At 40.7% G+C, this 20,775-nt stretch overlaps 2 protein-coding genes and 4 non-coding genes across 7 annotated transcripts; all 6 read right to left on the bottom strand.

Moving 5' to 3' along the window:
* Positions 1-316: 316 nt before the first annotated feature.
* On the bottom strand, positions 317-6,862 carry dkc1 (dyskeratosis congenita 1, dyskerin). 2 transcript variants are annotated; one of them, XM_053648293.1, is made up of 15 exons: positions 6,769-6,862; positions 5,826-5,884; positions 5,457-5,543; positions 4,994-5,085; positions 4,551-4,735; positions 4,269-4,333; positions 3,860-3,986; positions 3,508-3,638; positions 3,117-3,260; positions 2,867-2,987; positions 2,136-2,254; positions 1,916-2,019; positions 1,430-1,496; positions 1,144-1,317; positions 317-751 (listed from the first exon to the last, which is right to left on the bottom strand). In XM_053648293.1, the coding sequence occupies exons 1-15, from the start codon at positions 6,845-6,847 to the stop codon at positions 689-691; spliced, it is 1,617 nt and encodes a 538-aa protein (XP_053504268.1). In that variant the 5' UTR covers positions 6,848-6,862; the 3' UTR covers positions 317-688. The 2 variants fall into 2 exon arrangements, with proteins under 2 accessions (XP_053504268.1, XP_053504269.1); XM_053648294.1 differs by having other exon boundaries at positions 1,430-1,493.
* LOC128622904 (small nucleolar RNA SNORD83) lies at positions 2,329-2,407 on the bottom strand. The gene has a single exon (XR_008388464.1). It is a non-coding gene; the product is annotated as a small nucleolar RNA SNORD83 (small nucleolar RNA).
* On the bottom strand, positions 3,342-3,461 carry LOC128622914 (small nucleolar RNA SNORA36 family). Its single transcript, XR_008388473.1, has one exon. It is a non-coding gene; the product is annotated as a small nucleolar RNA SNORA36 family (small nucleolar RNA).
* On the bottom strand, positions 3,720-3,804 carry LOC128622905 (small nucleolar RNA SNORD83). The gene has a single exon (XR_008388465.1). It is a non-coding gene; the product is annotated as a small nucleolar RNA SNORD83 (small nucleolar RNA).
* On the bottom strand, positions 4,874-4,951 carry LOC128622903 (small nucleolar RNA SNORD83). The gene has a single exon (XR_008388463.1). It is a non-coding gene; the product is annotated as a small nucleolar RNA SNORD83 (small nucleolar RNA).
* A 3,121-nt stretch (positions 6,863-9,983) lies between the features above and the next one.
* On the bottom strand, positions 9,984-19,712 carry tmlhe (trimethyllysine hydroxylase, epsilon). Its single transcript, XM_053648297.1, has 8 exons — positions 19,040-19,712; positions 17,550-17,703; positions 16,841-17,017; positions 15,148-15,427; positions 13,244-13,363; positions 11,521-11,757; positions 11,015-11,153; positions 9,984-10,895 (listed from the first exon to the last, which is right to left on the bottom strand). Exons 2-8 carry the CDS (start codon positions 17,698-17,700, stop codon positions 10,764-10,766), a joined length of 1,236 nt encoding a protein of 411 aa, XP_053504272.1. The 5' UTR covers positions 17,701-17,703; positions 19,040-19,712; the 3' UTR covers positions 9,984-10,763.
* Between the last annotated feature and the right edge of the window lie 1,063 nt (positions 19,713-20,775).

Below are 20,775 nucleotides of genomic sequence, written 5' to 3'. Positions count from 1 at the left end.
TCCAACACTGAAAACCTGGAGTGTGTGATACTACATCGAACATCTTGGGAGTCACAGATGACAAAAGTACACGCATATAGAAAAAACAAAAATTCTTATTTGATCCAACTCTTCTGCTTCAGGATTACAAGTTGATCCTCTGTTATATACATAATACAAAATAAATGCACATTCGTTAACGTACAAATAAAGGCAGAAGACTTGACTTTCACATAAAAAAAAAATGAGAAAAGGTGAAGAGGGAAAAAAAAAAACTTTCATACACAGCTTTAAAAAAAAAAAAAAATTCTTAGCTTTGAAAGCTGCAAGCCATGTGTCAATATTCACGGTGACATTTTAATCAACAAATGATGACGATGATGGGATGGTGAATCATTTTCAGAATAAAACTGAATTCCAGAACATGATTTGCCTGCAGAGATTTCAGGTCTGCTCTGCCACACACACACACACACACACACACACACACACACACACACACACACACTTACACTCACTCTCTCACTGTGCATGCTTCTAAAGAGGCTAACTGGAGATCTTTAAAATCAGTCACTTGTTTGACGGCAGCGAAAGACCGGCCGAGGAAGGGAAGCAGGAGCAGGGCCGAGTTTATGGCTGATCCCCGGTGGTCACGTCACCTTGTCCTGACTTGGTGAGCTTTAACAGTCTGTTAGATCGGATCAGATTTTCAGTCCGAATCAGCCTCTTTCACCTTCTTTTTCTTCTTCTTCTTTTTGGCGCTTTCTGTGACCTGCGGATGGGTTCGAACAACGGATATTAAAATGCGACGTCGTGCAAGTCAGTCGAGCTCTTCAACACGGCAGCCAATAGCGTTTGAGATTTGCCACACCCCAACCAATCTAAACAAACCTGTCGGAGTTTACCGAGCTAACGGCGAAGAGATTCCTTTTAGTGACGGAGAATGCCAATTGGATTATGAAAGACTGAGGAAGAGACGTCTCATACCAAAAGGCTTCAAAACTCTTATGCAATATACACAAATAAGTTTTGATCGTTTTCCTGGACACGATTAAGTATAAGATCAAAACGAAGATAATCGCATCAGTGTCCAGAACACGAAGGGACAGGTACAAATACCTCAGAACACCCATTTCAAACCGTCCGGACATCAGTAGTGCTCACCTCTCCTTCCCCTTCTGCCGCTGCGTCCTCGGTGGCTTCTGCTGCTTCCGATACCTCCTCAGCCAGCTTCATTTTCTTTTCTTTCTTCTTTTTCTTCTTCTCTTTCTTGACCTCGTCCGTCTTTGGGGTCGAGGGCACGGCTTCGCCCTCGCTTCCGCTCTCATCGCGTTTCCTCTGCACGCAGAAGATTAGCAGAAAATTCAATTCCAAACATAAGCTTAAAACAAAAAAAAAAACAAAAAATACACGACTAAAACAACAAGCTAGTAGGAAGCTGACAGTTCACCTTTGCTCCTGCCTGAACAGCGTCACCATCTTCAGCAGCTGCTTCTACCTTTACTTTGGGTTTACTGCTGGAAAAAAAAGTATCACGTGGTCAGAATGGCATAAAACGGACAGAAACTGTATGATACGGCGAATCAGACGGGCGCGCACACACGCGCGCGCGCTTAAACCAGTCTGAAGATCCATTTTAGCCATGTCCACAAAACCCACGGGCCTGTCATACATACTGCAGACAGAGTTCACGCGAGTTCTGCGTGTTCATGTAGCAGACAGACTCCCTCTAGAGTCACCGCAGGCTAAAAAGGGATAACAGTCTGCACAAACTGATGTAGAGACACCTCCAAAACGAGTGGAACCCTCGTGCACCACAAACCGAGGACGACCGCCGGACACACGGTCTCAGGGTGCCAATAATTCTGGAGCTGACTCTACAAGCACGGCATTCAGCACCGAGGTTAAACACAGCCCCAAGGAGAACGATGTGTACCTGTAGTCCACGTAACCCTCCTTCCAGTCGGCCGGAGTGCTCCCGTTCGGCTTGCCGCGTTTATCTAGAAGGCCTTTCTGGATCATCATTTTCTTCTGACTGGCCTGAAAAGACACGTGCGAAATTTGCAACATCCTTTAAACAGAAGTTAGAACGTACAGAACGAGAGGTTTTAACGCACGTTTACGAATAAATATAACACGTCGCTGGTTGGCCTTACCTTTGGACCCAAGCCCCATTTGCGTGGGTACGTGTCTCTTTCCATGATGACCCTCTTGATCTTAGCCACGACGCCGTGGTCGCACGTAGAGATGACCGCCGTCGTCATCAGTGCTACAGCTACAAAAACAAACATGCTTTCTTCTTTAAAAACCATTCATTTCCATTTAAGGAGGATCAGAATTAAAAACCAGAACCATCAGTCTCGGGTGATAGATACCAGGTCATCTTTGCACAGAGTGCTAATGCTGTCTATATATATCATCATGTGGTTTGGATTAAAGACCTCATCTACAAAGGGCAGGGTAAAAACACAGGTTAAAAAAAATGCTATTGGTGTAAACGAGAATATCGCCACCAGCTCAAATTAGCATGCCAGTCCAGTAGGTGGCGATAGTACACCCGAGGGTTATGTAAAACGCCTCAAGGATAACATTAAGAGCTGCAAATGGAGCAGTAGAGATGGTGAAACACCAACACGGCCAAAGGTTCGTTATTTACTCATCACTTAATCATGGTCAGGCTTGATTTCATAATACTACTTAAAAAGTAAACTTATCCAAAAAAAAAAAAAAAAAAGTATCAAATCCATTTGCAGTGCAGTTTGTAGTTCAGGAGTGGTGGAGTTCTTACGACCCAAGAGGCCAGGATGTAGAAAGGAAAAAGAATTTACCCATGTGGATGAGGCCTAAGGTTAGAAGTCGAGTAACTACATTTATATGATATTATTACCTGTACAAATGGCTTCTCCTTTAGTCGTGATGACGACGATGTCCTGGTTCAGTTCTATGCCATCTTCATACCGCAGCACACCCGGTAACATGATTTTAGCACCATAGCAAATAGCATTGACCTGATGGCAGAATAAACACGTGTCTCATTTTATATATATATATATTATATATATATATATATATATATACCAGAACCCATAACACACTCGCTTGCACTGCAAACAGAACGGAAAGGCAAGAACACACACCGCGCTGTCCTTCATGACGATCCTCTTGTGGCTGATGAGCAGCTTCTCCAGAGGGAAGATGACTCTTCTCAGGTAGGTCTCATCCTTGTTGTGATCAAACTGCCACTGAGCGTCTAATACGTCGTGCATGGTCACCATGCAGTCCTGCCAGATATTAATTCATTAATTCATGAGCACACATCACATCTCACACTTGAATAAGAATAGAGACTGTTGGGGGAAGATGTAGTAAAGCTGCACCACAAGCACAACTCATCATCTGCTCATCTTCAGCCAGCTGATGTACCAAAGATTAATTAACAGGACTGGGGGAAGAAGCCCAGAACTGAACTCAACACTTTGGTCAGGTGCACAGTGAACCTGAATCAATACCGCACAATAAGAGACGTACCATCTCGCCCAACACTCCAGACCGAACCCTCCTGAGCTCCTGCATCTGACCTCCAACTCCCAGCAGCAGCCCCAGATGAACACACAGCGTTCTGATGTACGTCCCTGCCTCGCAGCTTACCCAGAAAATACCTGCAGTAGGCAAAAAAAAACACTCTTCAGAAGCCGTTCAGAGTTTCCCCATTCACGTCGGGAAAAGTCTAACGTCGGACAAGCCATCAGACTTGGGTGATAGATAGGAGGTCATCTTTGCACCAAAAATAAAAATGCTACTGCAATCTATATGACATCATATGGCTTTATTTCATACAAAACACTTAAAGCAGTGAACTTAAAAGATAGCTAAAGCTTACCGAGTCTTTTCTCCGGGTCGTATTCGATGAGCTTGCTCTCGTAGATGGTCCTGACTCGTAGCTGTCGCTTCACTGCGGCGATGAGAGGAGGCCTCTGGAACAGCGCTCCGGTGAGACACTCCAGAGTCTACACGGGAGAACCACATACACCAATTTAAACTACGTGATTTTCCACGACTGAGCAGAAATAAATAGATGGATTTGCAATACGAGATCAGCCCCATTAAGTCTTCCTTGGTGAATCCTGGCTCTCCAAACCCGCACGTCCTCCAGCATCAGCTACGACAGCAGAACGCTGAAGCAGCGACGAGAAGCCCGGCGGAGAGGAGCGCCTGGAGACACTCAGAGAATGGATAAACGGGTTCATCATTTCACGTCGACCCCCTTATAAACACGTACGAACACTTACCCTCGCGAGCTGATGTTCGTTCTCTATCGCATTGTGCAGCCGTACTATGCCCACGTACTCTTTGCCTGAAACACACGGCATAAGAGTACTGAGGAAAGGCCACTGGTTTTACTGAGCGAGGTCATGCTCACAGAATCAAGCAAGCTTCTAAAAAATAAATACGTTTTGTTTTTTTTTAAAAAAAAGAGCTGTCTGGACTTGTTCCACACCAGACACCTTCACTATTACTGAAGGTTCAGTTCTCCGCAATCCAAAGCGAGTGCACAGAAAAATCCGACTCACCTGCGCTCTGCTGAGATTTGACTAATCGCGTCGCTCTGTCGATGCACACGATCAGACAGCCCGTGACTTTTGGGTCCAGCGTCCCGCTGTGGCCCGTCTTCTCCACACGCAGGATCCGTTTGATCCACGCGACCACTTCATGAGAGGACGGATTTGCTGGCTTGTCCAAGTTAATAAAACCAGATCTGGACAGAAAATTAAGAAAAGTCGCAACCAAAATTATACCAAAATTTTTTATATATATATATATATATATATATATATATATATATATATATATATATATATATATATATATATATATATACAATTATCAAATTAGCAGCCATCAGTCTTGGGTGATAGATTAGGAGGTCATCTTTGCACAGAGTGCTAATGCTATCTAAATCACATCATGTGGCTTTGCCAAAACCCTGAGGAACACCACGGACAGATGAGTTTACCTGACGTAATCGTTAATGTTCCTCTTCAGGGGATTCGAGCCATGGGGCAGGGGTGTGTAGTGCGCTGTCCTGATGTTCAGCTTATCAAAATTCTAGACAGAAATACAACCAGACAAGAAACAAAAATAATGACAATTCTGCCTTCAGAATATAAATCACACTTCAAAGTGACTTCAACCAGCATTTTAAAACGGAGGCTTTTAGACGCATGTGATCAGATGTGTTCGCTCATCTTTGACGAGGCCAGTCTGGTCTATCTGCACCTGATGACCTGAACCTCCAGCCTACTGAAACAGCAGAACACTGGACGAACAAGGCCACCAGAACCCCACGGTCCAGAACGGACCGAAGGAGCCGCAGAGGGTCTGGACCAGCCGCGCTCAGAGAATGGATGAACACTTTCATCATACGACATGCCGAATCAACCTGTGCGGAGACAAAACACGTTCAAAGTGAGGTTTACCTTGAGCAGCAAAGGCCACTGGGATGTGTCAAGTTTGGCAACCTTGGATTCAGGCTTGATGAGGAAATCTCCCGTTTCTTGGATTTCCTGTAAAAAAAAAAATGTAAAAAACAGCCACTTATTAACGCGAAAAAAAAAACAAACAAACACTGAGGTCCATACTGAAGTGACATAAAACCGGGACTGTTTTTATGCCGAAACGTCTGCAGGACAGGGATTGAGCGACTATATATTTCGACCCCTACAGAAGGAACCCCACCGCTAAAGGTGGGAACTTCAGGAGGTAGTAAAGAAGTCTGATCACTTCAGATTGGACCACGGCCAGACCTCTCAACCGTATAACCGATTCAAATCGAGAATTATAATTACCCCGACTTCGTCATCTGAAATCTTCGCTTTCTTCTTCTTCTCTTTCTTAGCAGAAGAGACTGAGGAGAAAAGGAGGACATGTTTAACATCACAATGCCACAGCAAGTTTACCATCCTACAGTTCAGAAAGCAGGACAGTTTTAAAAGCTTTCCCAAAAATAAATTCATGGGTTTAAAATGATCCAGGATTTAAAAAAATCAGCTTCATCAGAATGAAGCAGTAACAGTTAAGCGTCCAGGCCAAGATGGGCGCAAACACGTGGCTCACACAAGCACCACGTGGTGCACAGAAAACCTTTTTTGTGTGTTCTTAAGTCAATTTTTTTTTCTTTCAACACCATTTTATAAAATTAAAGAAGAGACCCTTAATACTATGCAAATGTAGGTGTTTTTTTTTATTTATTCACTGACCATCCGTGAACAAAGTTCCAATACGTAAATCGAACTTAGCAAACTTTAAAAGAAAAATCAAATAGCAAACACACACTTCATGTGAAGTTATACTTCCAAAACTTTGAAATGAGCTTCCTGACATATTAAAAGGCTTACATTTGTAAAAAACTTTTAATTTAAGTCAAGCCATAAACCTATCCACCAATGCAAAAACACGAGTATGTATAATACGGTTCTATTATAAAAATAATAGCGGCGTTTTTATTTTCAAACACTAAAAACTGGTATATTTTCATTATTCAATGAATTTCTGCTGAAATACATGTATATTGGTTTATATAAATCCTTTTGAAGGATAATGGACTTCTCACGCGCCATGCCGCTGCTTGCCTTATATTCAGCACATCATGCTTCGATTAATATTTATAAAAAAAATACACGAAACATGACCCGCATATTACACTGATACAAATCCTATGCTGCTTTTCTTTTAAAAAGGCAATAAAATAGTCGTAACACCATAAAAGAGAGTTTTAAAAAGACCACGTACATTCACAGTCCGCCATCTTCCGTCTTGTGCGCCTGCGAGGAACACGTGGGAGTGTCTGCGCATGTCTGAAACGCCGCATCGCGGTCACTCTCGCGAGGTTTTGACGTCTCGCGTTGTTTTGTAGTCTCGCGATGAAACGGTTGGAGAGCCTGGGGCGCCATGTTTGTTAGCTTGAAAGTAATTCAATATGAATTCCAGTTTGTTTTGAATTATATACACGTCACATTAAATAAAAATACTTTCTCCCCGCTATGGTGTATTTAATGTATTAATTTGTAAACGTTTTCTTTTTTTTTTTTTCAAATTTAAAGATTTGCCTTTTTAAAACATAAAATTCTATATTACAGGGTTACAGTTGTGAGAAAAATCAGACCCCTGTGATACAACTCTTACAGGCCACACTAGCATTCAGCAATCATTATTTTATTATTAATCATTATTAGAAGTTATCTGCTTAATAAGATTTCAGCTATTTAAGTCTACGCTGTTCGCCGAGCAGCATACTGCTGAAATCTGGTAGATAGGTATTAACCCTGTGAAGCCTGACATCAAATTCTCTCTCTTTTTTTTTTTTATTGAAGTGTTTATTGGACCCTTTGACAAAATAAAAACAAAATAAAAATATAATTTTCCTATATGATTTTTCTTTTGTATCATTTTTGATTCATCAGGCATTTATGGCAATTTATTGATCACAACAATGTTTATTTTAGAAACACAAACATATTGTTCATTGCATTTGGAACATTGGAGCATTTCAGTTTTTTGTTTTATTTAATTATTTATTTAAAAAAAGAATGACAGGAACGTTTTTACAACCTTTTTATTTCACCTTGTGATAGGCAAAAAAAAAAAAAAAAAAAAAGGTTCTATCCATGTTCAGGCAAAGATGGACTTTACATTTCCCATTGTAGACACGTAGAAAGTGCAGTGCTTGCATCTCTGTCAGGTTTCCCATGTTGGGAAATGACCAATGCCATCCGTTTTCACATCAGGAAGCACACTGGAGTTAGGCCTTTCACGGGGGGGGGGGGGGGGGTTGCATCCGGTTCTGGAGAGGATAGTGGTCTGCCACACTTGATTTTGCCCTTTCCTGCACTTGTGAGAGAAGTGCCAACAGAAGTCTGAAACCTTTGCAAGGTCATGCGTTTCATCCAGAATGCGTTGGAGCATGCGTTGCTCCAGTTGCTTCTATAGAGGTTCCACGCATTGATGACTGCCACTGTGACAGAATGCCACCAAATGTACATATGCCATCTTCGGGTTTGAAGCTGAACTTGTAAAGTGCACGCAGCATATGGGGCGGCTGTGGATCACGTGGTAGAGCGGGTTGTCACTAATCGTAGTGTTGGCGGTTCGATTCCCGGCCCGCGTGACTCCACATGCCGAAGTGTCCTTGGGCAAGACACTGAACCCCAAGTTGCTCCCGATGGCAAGTTAGCGCCTTGCATGGCAGCTCTGCTACCATTGGTGTGTGAATGGGTGAATGAGACACAGTGTAAAGCGCTTTGGATAAAAGCGCTATATAAGTGCGCCATTTACCATTTATATCGAGGAAGTCAACACCTCCCATGAACTTGTATGTTTCAACAATGGCTGGTCTGAGAACCATTATGTGTGTTTTGGAGTTTCGATCCCAGCGTTTCACATTTCCCATTGGTTCGATGCCAATGAAAGAAGAAAGTAGGTTTACAGATTTGTTGTCAATCCATCTTACAGTTATGTTGTTGTCTTGGTTTATTCTGAAATCCATTGACTCTTCCCTTTGTCTTCAAATCTTTTTCCTCCAGCTTGTTGCAGTCTTTTACCCTGTTCATTCGGACTGTGCCTATGTAGTGGATTCCTCTTTGTTGTAGGTGTTCCACCAGTGGAACTGATGTAGAATAGTTGTCTGCAAAGACCTTATAATATTTTTTTTTTTCCTGCTGGATGTCATTTTCAGGACATCTCCACCAACACCAACATCAGATCTCTCTTTGTCTGGATTTTCTGCACCTTGACAAACATCAAAATCATAAAGAAAGCTACTTTATCTAACTCATCCTCACATCTTGAACCCCCATTTGTGAGGTTTTGCTGGCATATATTCATGTAGATTAGATTTTCCCTTGAATGGCAGCATCATTTCATCAACTGCATGACATTCTTCAGGAAGTATGCAAAGAAATTGTTCTCGTAGCTTTTGTAACCATGGCCAGAGTTTCCGTAGTTTATCTTTCTTTGCATCATCGGACACATTGAGGTTGTCCTGAAAGTGAATCAGTGTCAACAATTTCAGAAATCGATCTCAAGATATTACATCACAAACTGTGGGAAGACTTTGTCTTCATCTCCCAATAGGCTCGTACTAATCCCACGTGCATGTGCAGACCTGCTCAATATCTTTGTCAGTCGTGTTCACTGACTTTGCCTGTTTCTGTACACTGTACAAGTTTGTTTGTTCTGCAATTTCCTGTAGCATTTCATCAGTAAAAAACTGTTTGAAATACATGCATGGCGTCCAGTCACACCGGTCTTCAACACATTCATCAAAATCAACAGCTGGAGATTCAAAGTATACTTTTCTCCACCTGTATTCGTTCCTTTTATCTTTGCTAACTGCTTTAGAGAAGATTGGCAAGTGTTTACTCACTTATCAGCACACTTGGTACAGGGTGTGGCCCATCGAGTAGTAAGGCGTCATGACAGTATTAAGGCTGTGTGAAGTTTGTGCTTGAATTGCTGGGAATTAAAGCGATCCAAACTAGTGTATATTACACAAAGTGATTGGTGCCTCCACACCACTTGAGGTATTATGACGGTGGAAGTACAGTACAGTGAAGTGCAGTACATCCTGGGCCTGGGAGAATTGGTTTCAGGCACAGGAATGTCACAATAAGCTCTATAATAATCACTCCCAACTGTGACAAGGAGATAAAGCCCTAGTGTTACTCCTCATGTTATTTTTACCTCAAAATTAAGTGCCATGGTGCAAAGGCACTTAGAGAACTGTGAAACCTACACTTACTACCTCAATATCCTCAAACAAGTGGTGAGAGAGAGACAGGCAAAAGAAGTGGTGAGCGGCGGGGTGTAAAATACATTGGAACCTGTTTGATTACACAGTAATGCTAAATAAATGCTCATCACATTCAAATACGCAGTCTGTACTTATTTCTACTTCATTTTGTAAATTTCTATAAAATTGAAAATAAGTCAGTAGACATAAAAATAATAACAATAATAAAAATCATTACTGTAAAATATTTATTTTAAAAAAAATTAAAACAGATTGTTTTTATAACATCTTAATTACTGTAATTTGGCATTTGATGTTTATTACAATAAAAATCGATATAATAACAATGATCTATTACTGGAAGGTTAATTACCGTAATATTTTTTGGATTGTATATCAGTTTACCGCTTGGGAAAGTACTGTAAAATAATAATAATAACTGTCCGTTTTTCTGGAAGCTTGATTACCGTAACATCTTACAGGTTCTCTACGTCCAGTCTCCACACAGTAATTTACTGTATTGTCTTTTGACCGCTTTTTAAAATGTTCTCCGAGCACAATTGTGTAATACATTTATTTGCATGTTTCGCTCATAAAAGACTATAATCCATGAACATAAACCACCGTGTGTTGGTGCAACCCTTTCTACATTAAAACATCTACATTCTCAATTGAAAGCATAACCATGATCACCGAATACTATCATTGTCAAAGTGCTAGAATTTCTCTTCCTTGTATCTCCCAGCCTCATTTCCGCATTTCTCTGTGTATATTCTTCAAACATATCTTTAATAAAAATGGCAGTACCACCAGAATGATTCCTTGCTTGTGGTGATGAGGATCTCCTCAGAACTCAGAAGTCTTTACACTTTAACTTCGAACCTTGAACGTGAACTGATGAGCTTCACAGATTTCAGCAATTCTGCAGGTCTGGGTTTTTGCTAGTCTACAGCGATGTAGCTTGTTCTTTGCTGTTCCAGCGCTGGTCAGCTGATGATCAAGCCTGAAGGCCCAGGGAGCGAGCTGTGTTGAGAACATCATCTCTGGTCAGATAGCAGCCACAGAGCTGACGAAATCCTGTGAAGGATTCTCTACCATGCAGCACTCGCCAGTTATCGATGAAGAGAACCTTAACAGACAGAACGTAACAATAAAACTGAGCACTTTCTCATCATAATACAGTGGATAATAGATGTTTACTGTCTATAGGTTAAAGAATAGTGTCCAGGTTTTTTCAGGTTCTGTTACCTTGCCCGGTTTGAGTTTGACCCACAGCTCGTTCTCGGGTTTCCTGAGCTCGTCAGTGAGATGTCTGTGTGCCGCATACCAGCGCTCTACGACGTTGTGAGGAACTGTGTTTATCACGGCACGGTCGTAGTTGTTATACCTAAGTAACATCGATAACAAATGCAATATAACAAAAATTAGGTTACAGTCAGACAGCTCCCTGACGCTCAAACGTGTTTTTGAATCCTGCGTTCTTCTCTATACCGAGTAGAGTCTCATATCTGCAGCTATCCACTTCCTAATCGCTCTAGTGATTCCTTTAACCTGGTTGAATCAGCCAGGGTTTGTTATTTATTTATTTATTTATTTATTTATTTTAATTAACCCTCCCATACTCTCTCCAGCTTGAAGATCAAGAGGACAGTGGTGTGCTTATTATATAAACAGACTCTTGTTATGTACTTAAGTGGTATCGAATGACACCGTATGACATGTCATGTCACGTAAGAATAGGACTGCTCTTATACCTCATCATGTAGACTTCATTGTTCCAGGGGTAGACGCTGAGAACCGGGCCGATGCCGATCATGTGGTTGAACTGGGTGCCAAGGTTCTCGATATACTCGTGTTTGATGGGGACACGTGAGAGAAGCTCGAAGTTTTCAAGAGATTGCTCGAGCACTCTGTTCGCGGAGTAGAAGCCGTCCACTAACAGAGTCCTGCCGCCTGTCCCCTCGTGCCTCAGGCAGTGGAAGACCTGAATCCTGCCGTACAGCCAGGCGGAGGAAAAGTGTGGGACATTGGAATAAGATATGGGCAGAAAAACAGAACAGAAACAAATATTTCAGTATAGTAGCCATATAATCATGATGTTCAGGCATATTTAAATATTGCACGGTTTATTTATTATTTTTTTTATATGGTCAGAAAAGCTTTCATGACAACATTCTGGGCCTAAACAGTTTAATTGTATAGAAATAAACATTTTACTATAAGCGAATGACTACATCTTCTATCAAAAAGACCAGAACTGCAGCAGAGAAGTGGTGGTTTAGCGTGGGTCTGCACTGGGCCGGTGGTGGGGGTGCTGGGGGTGGTGGGTTCTCGATCCTTTTTTCTCCCTCTCTCTCTGAGCAGTGTGCCGAGCAAGTGTGTATGTGACCACGAGTAAAGCAAAGCCAAAGCTAAGAAGAAATCCACAAGTGATCTTGAAAGACGTAGTGTTATTAGTTTTTTTTTTGTTTTTTTTTTAACTGCATTACGGTGCATATTGCATGAACCCAAATACAAAAAGCTCTCATGCGCTCTTACCATGGGTCTCCCGTGTACTCTACTGAAGCTTTCACACCTACTTATCCGGTTGTCGAGTTTGGTTTCTTTTGTTTTCACACTCCATGTAATTAAACTAGACAAAAAACAAAACAAAAATTAAATAAAATAAAAAGTTGGCTGAGGTGCATGTAGGGCTGATAAAGAATGCGTAAAGCTCCTTCCTTCAATCAGTGGGCAGGTATGAAAGTTTCAGAAATGATAAATATCACAAAAGGACGAAGGAACACGTAGCCATGCTCGATATATTACTTCATAATCGTATAACTATAAAATCCAGAACCCATCACAGCAGTGTCAGCGCTTCAGCTCTGTCCTTCGGCTCAGATTCGCAGCTCACGTCTGCAAAAATAAACGGTGCAACCCAAAACACGCTGCACGTTCGAATCGTTTCCTGCATTCGGGTTAAATCGGAATTCAAACCGCTTTCTCACCGCAATCAAACTGTGCTAGAATTTGCTTGGGACCGGACCGATACCACCGGTCTTGGACAGGTTGTTTTGGTCCGCACCCGACTGCGATTGCTGCGTTCTCACCTGCATAAAGAGGAAAACGCACCAGGGTTCGATTCACTGCATCCGTGTATTCAGTCTACTGCACTTCAATGAGGAGTTCAAGCCCCCAGATCGCAGTTATGCGACAGAGACGTGACCGGTCCCGTGTAGCACCGACGAAGCGAAGCGAAGCATACAGCAGGAAGATTAAACTAATCCGGAGGTGGCAGAGGGGAACTGAAACAAAGCCATGATTTCATTTCTATAGTCATGTTCTTACTTCCTCAGCACTTTCCACAGATACAGAAGAAGAAGGCTCTCCATCTTTTGTCACGTTGGAAGGTCCTGTAAGGTGAGCATGAACCGGGGCCAGGCTACAGAAGCTCACGGAGTCAAATCAAGATTTTTTTTTTTTTTGCATACGCACCCACTAGGCTCTTGGAAGTAAGCGGTATCTGTGTGGCGGTCCAGGGCCAGTTTTGTGTACGCTGTGTCACCTCGGGAAAAATCGGAGGTAAAACTCCACATTCGGCCGTATATCGTCTCTCTGGAAACACAAGAGTAGTTCTGGTCAGGGTACAAGCACAGGAATGTGTGTAGGTCATTTTGCGATTTGAAATGTGAGGAAGCACTGCTAAACATTTGAACCCTTGTGGACATTTTTGTCTTTTTCAATAATTATTTTTATTTTTATTTTTTTTTAGCATTTTGTCTGTGTTAATGCAAACGGCATAAATTTTCCAAAAGGGTGTGTATTTTTATTGGAATTTTAATATTTCACCCTCATTTGCTTTCATAAATCTATTTTATACTAGGTACACAAAATAGTTCCACTCAGGACCTTAAGGACAAAAACGTCCCCATTGAAACCCATTCAAACTGCAATATTTAATCCCGTGACGTTTAAGCATAAAATCATGCGTATTCTGTCTTAAACGGCTTTTATTTTGTTGACAAGGTTTCAAAACGTTTAATTTATTTTTTTTTAATTCTGAAATGTTTAGTATTTTCTCAGGTTTAGCCTCACGGGGAAAATCCATGCTTTTCCTTTTTTCTGATTCTGTTGTATTATAGAGCGCCGCAGACCGACTGAATACATGATGCAGCTATAATTGTGCGTGTGTGTGGGTGTGTGTGTGGGTATCAGAGTTGTGGTTTGTATGCGTGTACAGAAATTTTATGTGTGTGTGTGTGAACGGTTTGAAAGAAAGAAATGATATTGTACCGGAAATCACAAATCCCACCCCATGCATACGAGTCAAAGAAGGTTCCTGAGCTTTGAAGATTTTTGCATTGTGTAAAGAAACCAGCATTTAAAGGGTTAAAATTCGGGAAATGAATGAATGTTCGTGATTATGATCAGAACTGATACTAGGGGGAAAAAAAATAGAAATCCGTGAAAGTGAAAAGAAATATTAATATTTCTATAGCATTTTTTTGACATGGACATTTTTGTCCTTTATGGACCTGAGTGGTAGCTTGTTGTTTTTTTTGTTTTTGTTTTCAAATCCGACACTGCATAAAAAACATGAATGCATCAAAATTAATGTTGTTAATCACTGACATATCAAAGACTGTAATAATCAAAGAAAAAAAAATCTGCTTAGCATTTAGTATATGGAAAATAATTGCTATTTTTCTTTTTTTCCATATAAAAAAACCCCCAAACATCTGTGGCATTATGTAAACAAACCCCAGCGTTTAAAGGGTTACAATTCTGAAAATGAATGAATGTGTGGTAATTAATTATGATTAGAACTGATGCTGGTAAAAAAAAAAAAAAAAAGTCAGTGAAAGTGGAAAAAAAATATTAATATATAATATTTTTATCACAGGTTTTGAACATGGACATTTTTGTCCTCTATGGACCTACGTGTAAAAAATTTTCATTGACGCACAAGGGTTAAGTTACCAGTTAAGCATGGGCATGACGGTGTGGCAGTTAGAGGTGAATGATATGACAATCGAAGACATTTCTACGATATGCAACAGTATCGCGATAGTCTACAGGTTTGTTAACCAACTACCAGCAAAACAGAAGTATTACGTTTTTTTTCAAAACTATGACAAACTTTTATTTTAACATCAAATCAGCCAGTAGAAAACAATATCAGCATACCTTCGATGTCTCTGAGAAGTGTATCGCGACAATATTTATCATGATCTTGATATGATATCATATCGCCCAGCCCTAATGAAGTACACAGACTGTAAACTAAAGAAGGACCTGGCATCAGAGCTCATTGGTATCAGGTTTGACATCATTTTACATGTAAATGTTATGCTAACTAATAAAACATCTCCGAGTTTCGGTATTAGAGAACGTCTCACCTGATAACGCTAACTCTTTTGGTCACTGTTTCAGTGTCATCGATTGTGGCCGGAACGTCCTCTACAAACGCAATTCCGTACAGTAGGAAGTTGTTCAGAAATGTCTTCAGCTCTTCGTCACAGCTCATGAACTTTTCCCAGCTGACGGAAGGCACTTTGGCGTTTGTGTAAATCTCCGAGTTCCACAGGATGCGTGGTTGTATGGCACTCAATTTCTGGCCCTCGTAGCTGTTCTTTGCCAGCCAGGCCAGGTTGTAGCGTGTAATGTGACCATCAGGCCCTGTGCATCGCAAAATACAGAGTATATTTATTAGCCGTTTTATGTTTACTGTACTTATTTATCAAGCTGGATACAAATGAATGTATTGGCAAAACGCTTCGACAAGAAATGAATGATAAAACTCTACTCTTGACCAATACAACACCGGACGGTCACGCGCCGCAGTATCCGAGTCAACCTTTGCTCTTTTATGATTCACCACACCTGCTTCGATCAAAAGGCGCAGGCTCTATGTTGGTACCTGGAATAATAAAGACTACAGCAGGGGGCGTAGCGTTTTCTTACAAAGCCCCAAGAAACAGCCTTCCAATTAGCCTTCCAATTAGTATTTGTTTTAGTCAAGCGTTTTATTAACAGCTTTTCTTTTAGGTAAAGGTGTAGCTCTGGAGGGTTCATGGTCATAGCGTGTTGTGGTCAACTGGGATGTTTGGATGCGGTCAAGCTCCCAGTGATCCTGACTCCTTCTGACTTCCCGACCTACCCCATCCACGGCTCCAGGCTCACTCACTGAACATGGAGTAACTTCACTCGGATACAACAGACGTAAAGTTAAAACTCGAATGAATTTAGAAATGACCCTGATGTTCATACTCAAGCTCTTTCAACACATGAACAGTGCTTGACTACACAATAAACAGGTATAGAAGAGAAATTATTAAAGATCGCACTATCTGGTGTCACCTAGATCAGAACAGCTTCGCTTTTGAGTCTGGTTCCTCTCGAGGTTTCCTTGCCGCCGTCACATCTGGCTTGCTCCAGAATTCATATCTGGATTTCTGTAAAGCTGCTTTGTGACAACGTCCATTGATAAACATTCGGTATATATGAAAATCCAGCTAGATCCTGTTAGGAAAAATGTTTGTATCCTACATTTCACTCTTGAGTTGACTTCGATGGCGGACACGATACCGTATATTCCCTGTTATGTATTTTTCCTTATTCACCAGTCAAGCCAAAGCACAAACTCACTTCTCTTTCAGTCAAAGTAACAGATAGATGCTCAGCGCAGGATTACTAATTAACCCTAATTTCACGTACACAGTAAGATCTAGAGAATAGCGAATGTAACGATTGCTTCGACGGCAACCTGCTGATGTCTTTTGTAAGAGTCAAAGTTCTTATCTTTCCTATTATGCCTTATCTTTGCTTAGTAAAGATATACCCATCTTTGCATTGGCACAAAGTCAAACATCTGCTGGGAAAATATAAAAGACTGAAACATCTCCAAGAGAAAGAGACTACGATAATAAAGAAATAGCGTGGAGTCTTACACAATAAATCTGGTAAAATAATAATAATAAATAAAAATGAGAGACTGTTATATCTAAGGGAAAAACAGGTTGTCCTGCGTGTCTTGTTTCAATTAAAGAACGTGACCACAGATTAACTCAGCACAGTCACACTGGGATTTACATGTAAGGAAGAGATTCTCCTCGTCCACCCGGGTCTTCGTGGGCCGGATGTTGAGGTCAATGCTGCCGGTGTCTAAGTTGCGCTGGTTGGTTTTGGAGTTGTAGCACGAGGCCGAGCGGCAGTGATCCCTCAGCCACACGTAGTTAAAGTGCATCACGTGACCACCATATTGAAGTTCTGCAGAGTGAAACAAGACGTCACATAACAATGCTCAAAAACAATAGACGGTTAGATATTTATTGACTTAAAATGTCTTTCTACCAAGAGGAACGTGTGAATTAACTGTCCATAACCTCACCTCTGTAGTTCGAGCTGTAATATAAACGATCGGTCTAATATGTTATCGTGTCTGTACTCATTCACAGGGACTTTTACGGCAGATGCTCTGAGCCTAATAATAATAAACAGATTTTTAAAACGTACGTCGTGACGTATAATCACGGAAGGAGTCTCCAGTGTCGGCTCGTTTTGTAACAGTAACGCTACAAGGTTTTAGGTTTTCTCACACGAGAGAATCCACTACAGGGTGGTATGATATCACACCTGCACAGAAGGGATTATTTTGGTAGAACAGCACAACCCAATGTGTGTTATTCTTGGCTAAAAAGTGAGAATTTTAACAAACTTTAATCACTTGGACACCATTCATGTGTGCCAGGCTTTTTCTTTTCTCTTTTTTTTCCTCGCTGTCCAAGTGAAAAACACGTACCAAAGCAGTCGTCTAGCAGCTGCCAGTTACAAGAACCCCCAGGCACTGTGTGTTGGCTTTTTTTGCTTCCAACCATCACAGGCGCACAACCCCAGGCCCGAGACGCAGACCGCACAGACGCTCGCAGCTTCCAAAACTGGATTAAAGCCATGATCTGCAAAACAGTCAATGCAATAATAATACAGTTAAAAATCATTTTACAGGACTGTACTGTAGATAATTAAGGAATTATAATAGTGAATTGGTTTACAGTAAAAAAACAAACATATATATGTATTTGTTTCGACATCTTAAAATTCGTGGATTGTTTCAAGTTCAAATTCAAGCACGGTATAGAAAATATTCATCAAGCGTAATCAATATGTGTAACTAATATCTGGATATGTTCATGAAGTGTATTCAATATGCATAACCAACACTTAGAATTATTACTTAAGCATAACCGAATAAGCAATAGGAGTTAAAAAAGCACAATCCATATGTATAATCAATAGTTAGAAGCATAATCTAAATCCATAGAACAATCTTTGATCCACTATGTTCTGAGTGTGGATTGAGTTGGATGAACTCTGTGTCTTACTGTACAATAATTCTACCAGCCTGTATCTTCCTGCACAGAAGCAGTTAACTTTGAGGCCCGATACAAAGTAACGAGCTAGGATAAGACTTCAAAAAAAAGCGAGTGTGGATCAAGATCAAGGCACACAAGCCTGTGTGAAACCTTTTTTTAAAAAAAAAAAAAAGAAGAAGAAACCATGACCTCATGACATTGTTTTGAGAAAACAATTTTAAGATAACACATAGACATGAATATTTAATTGTGGTAAAGAAGATTGGTCTGTTTTAATGAGAAACTCCAAAACCCCACCTACAACTGACTACGCCGTGGAGAAAGGTATAAAAAGGGCTGCGTGCACACTGTCACACTTTATCGGTTTTCAATAAAGTTTACTTAATTTTTGACATCTACTGTACTAAACTCTCCGTCTCTGAAGTTTTTGACTTAGGATGAAAAGGTTGATTTATCCACGACAGTGGCCAAGCGGACTTGGTCCGGTCCTCGAGCGAGACCTTTAACCTTGCTGGATTGTAAAGTGGCTTTGAAATATTAACATCAGGCAAATGTTTTATTTTCAATGTAGGCTACAGTATATTACAGGAAACAGTAGTTTACTGTAAAATTTTACAGTACTCTGCTGCCAGTACATTACTGTCAGGGTTTTGTTCTTATTTATTTTATTTATTTTTTTATTACAGTGTTCATTTCCTGCTTCTTTCCCAGCAGTTACTAAATATGTTCTAAGATGAGTGACTGCCAAACATGATGTAATGTTTTCATAAATATTCACACATGCATACATAAAACGACTGATGTAGTATGCATCTAAACTGCATCCTGTAATTGCACGATTGCATTTAATGTTTTATTTTTTGCATGAACTCAATGCACAGACATAGTCCAGAAAACAAATGGCATAAAGTATACTCACGGGTGCGTGTTAGAAAGATGGCAGGAATGAACTTCACACTCTCTCTACCACGAAATGACCTTTAATTCACACCTTTCAGGGAAAAAGAACATCCAGCTACAGCTGCGAATATTAATTATTAAACTGAACTCATCTATGACACTGTGTTAAATGACAACAGCTCACTACAGTGCAGTCTCTCTCTCTCTCTCTTTCTTTCTCTCTCTCTCTCTCTCTCTCTCTCACCCCGAGCGCGTACAACAGGAACACGCATGCGCGCCACGTTCACGAGGTTGTGTTGTAAAAAAAAAAATCTTCACTCTCATTGGCTCTTCCGCTCCCTAGGACCGCCCACAAACGACGTCATTGACTGACTGGATCAAGAGCAGCTCCCCAGAAGCCCTCTAGAAGAAAGTGGGTTCTCAAACTCTTTGGGTTTTCAGGGTCTAAAAGCAGGATCTGAACATTTCTGAACATTTAGGGGCCCAAAGTGACCATTTACTCAAGGTTCCCACACCAGCCACAACAATTATATTAGTTTAAACGCAAGAATGAACAGAATTAATACTTCGTTACTGTCATCCTGGATGAGGGAAAACCAGATCCGTAAAACAATATAATATATACTCAAAGAACGAACTTTCTAAACAGGTAAATTATAGCAATGGAATATGCAAATAAATAACACCTTAATAATATATTAAGGTAAAGTATGGTAAAATAGTTTTTACAGAGAAACTCCAAAATGTACCTGCATCATTTTCACTATGACACCTCAAAATATTTTCTTTTCGCGCATGAAAAGGTTTTACTTTATGGCATTTGGCAGACACTCGGTGACTTACAGTTATCTTATGTATACAGCTGAGCAGTTTGAAGGTTAAGGGCCTTGTTCAAGGGCCCCGCAGTGGCAGCTTGGTGTTTGTGGGATTTGAACTCACGACCTTCTAATCAGACCAATATCTTAACCAGGGGTTCCCAAACTTTTCCAGGACAAGGCCATCCAAATTTCATTAATATTTGACTGAGGCCCCCCTTTTGCAAGATGTCTTTAAAACACATTAAAAATACACACTTCTGAATATACACCCCCCCCCCCCTTTTTAAATTAATAATTACATCTTACATCTTTACATTACATTACATTACATTAGGAATTGATTGTGTGTGTGTGTGTGGTTGTCTGAGAGTGAGAATTTATTTTTCACACCAAATTGTTGAGGCCCCCCGGGTGGCCCCCACTTTGAAAACCACTGTCTTAACCAATGAGCTACCACCACCTATCAAAAAATGACCATTAGATCATAAGTCAGGAGTCAGAAGTCCCATCCCAGGGCCAAATGCGGCCCTGGTGTTTCAGACAGATGTTAATTCGGTGCTTAACAGCTTTGTGATCTGTTAAAGTTCAGTTTATTATCGTCATTTATCTTGTAAGGAATTATTCAGGAACTGTAGTAAAACTGATATGAGGTGCACACTATGTAAACAAATGTCTGTAAAATTAAAAGTAATTCTGTGATGGACCGGCGTCCCATCTAGGGTGAATTCTTCCACCTTCTGGGTAGCGTTCCCAGGATAGGTTCAGGATTCACCGTGACCCTGATTAGGAAAAAAAATGAAAATAACTGAAGATGAATTAATTAATTTAAAGCAATTAATAACATAAGTTTAACATATCAAAGATTGCAATATATCTACGGGTAGAATTCTGTATTGTAACAGAATACAGCAAGACTTTCTGCAGCTCTTCTGAGTGT

The sequence above is a fragment of the Ictalurus furcatus genome, chromosome 18 (genome assembly GCF_023375685.1).
Source record: "Ictalurus furcatus strain D&B chromosome 18, Billie_1.0, whole genome shotgun sequence".
Taxonomy (NCBI): Eukaryota; Metazoa; Chordata; class Actinopteri; order Siluriformes; family Ictaluridae; genus Ictalurus; species Ictalurus furcatus.
Note: the sequence above shows the minus strand (reverse complement) of the source record. Positions and strands in the feature narration are given on the sequence as shown.

Coding starts and splice junctions, on each gene's coding strand:
- dkc1 (XM_053648293.1), bottom strand. CDS start 6,847: ATGCGGCGTTTCAGACATGCGCAGACACTCCCACGTGTTCCTCGCAGG. Junction 5,544..5,825: donor TTTCAGATGACGAAGTCGGG/GTAATTATAATT, acceptor TTTTTTTTACAG/GAAATCCAAGAAACGGGAGA. Junction 2,988..3,116: donor TCGTCATGAAGGACAGCGCG/GTGTGTGTTCTT, acceptor TTCTGCCATCAG/GTCAATGCTATTTGCTATGG.
- tmlhe (XM_053648297.1), bottom strand. CDS start 17,700: ATGGCTTTAATCCAGTTTTGGAAGCTGCGAGCGTCTGTGCGGTCTGCG. Junction 15,428..16,840: donor GGAGAATCTCTTCCTTACAT/GTAAATCCCAGT, acceptor TGCGATGCACAG/GGCCTGATGGTCACATTACA. Junction 11,758..13,243: donor TACTTCCAAGAGCCTAGTGG/GTGCGTATGCAA, acceptor GCTGTACGGCAG/GATTCAGGTCTTCCACTGCC.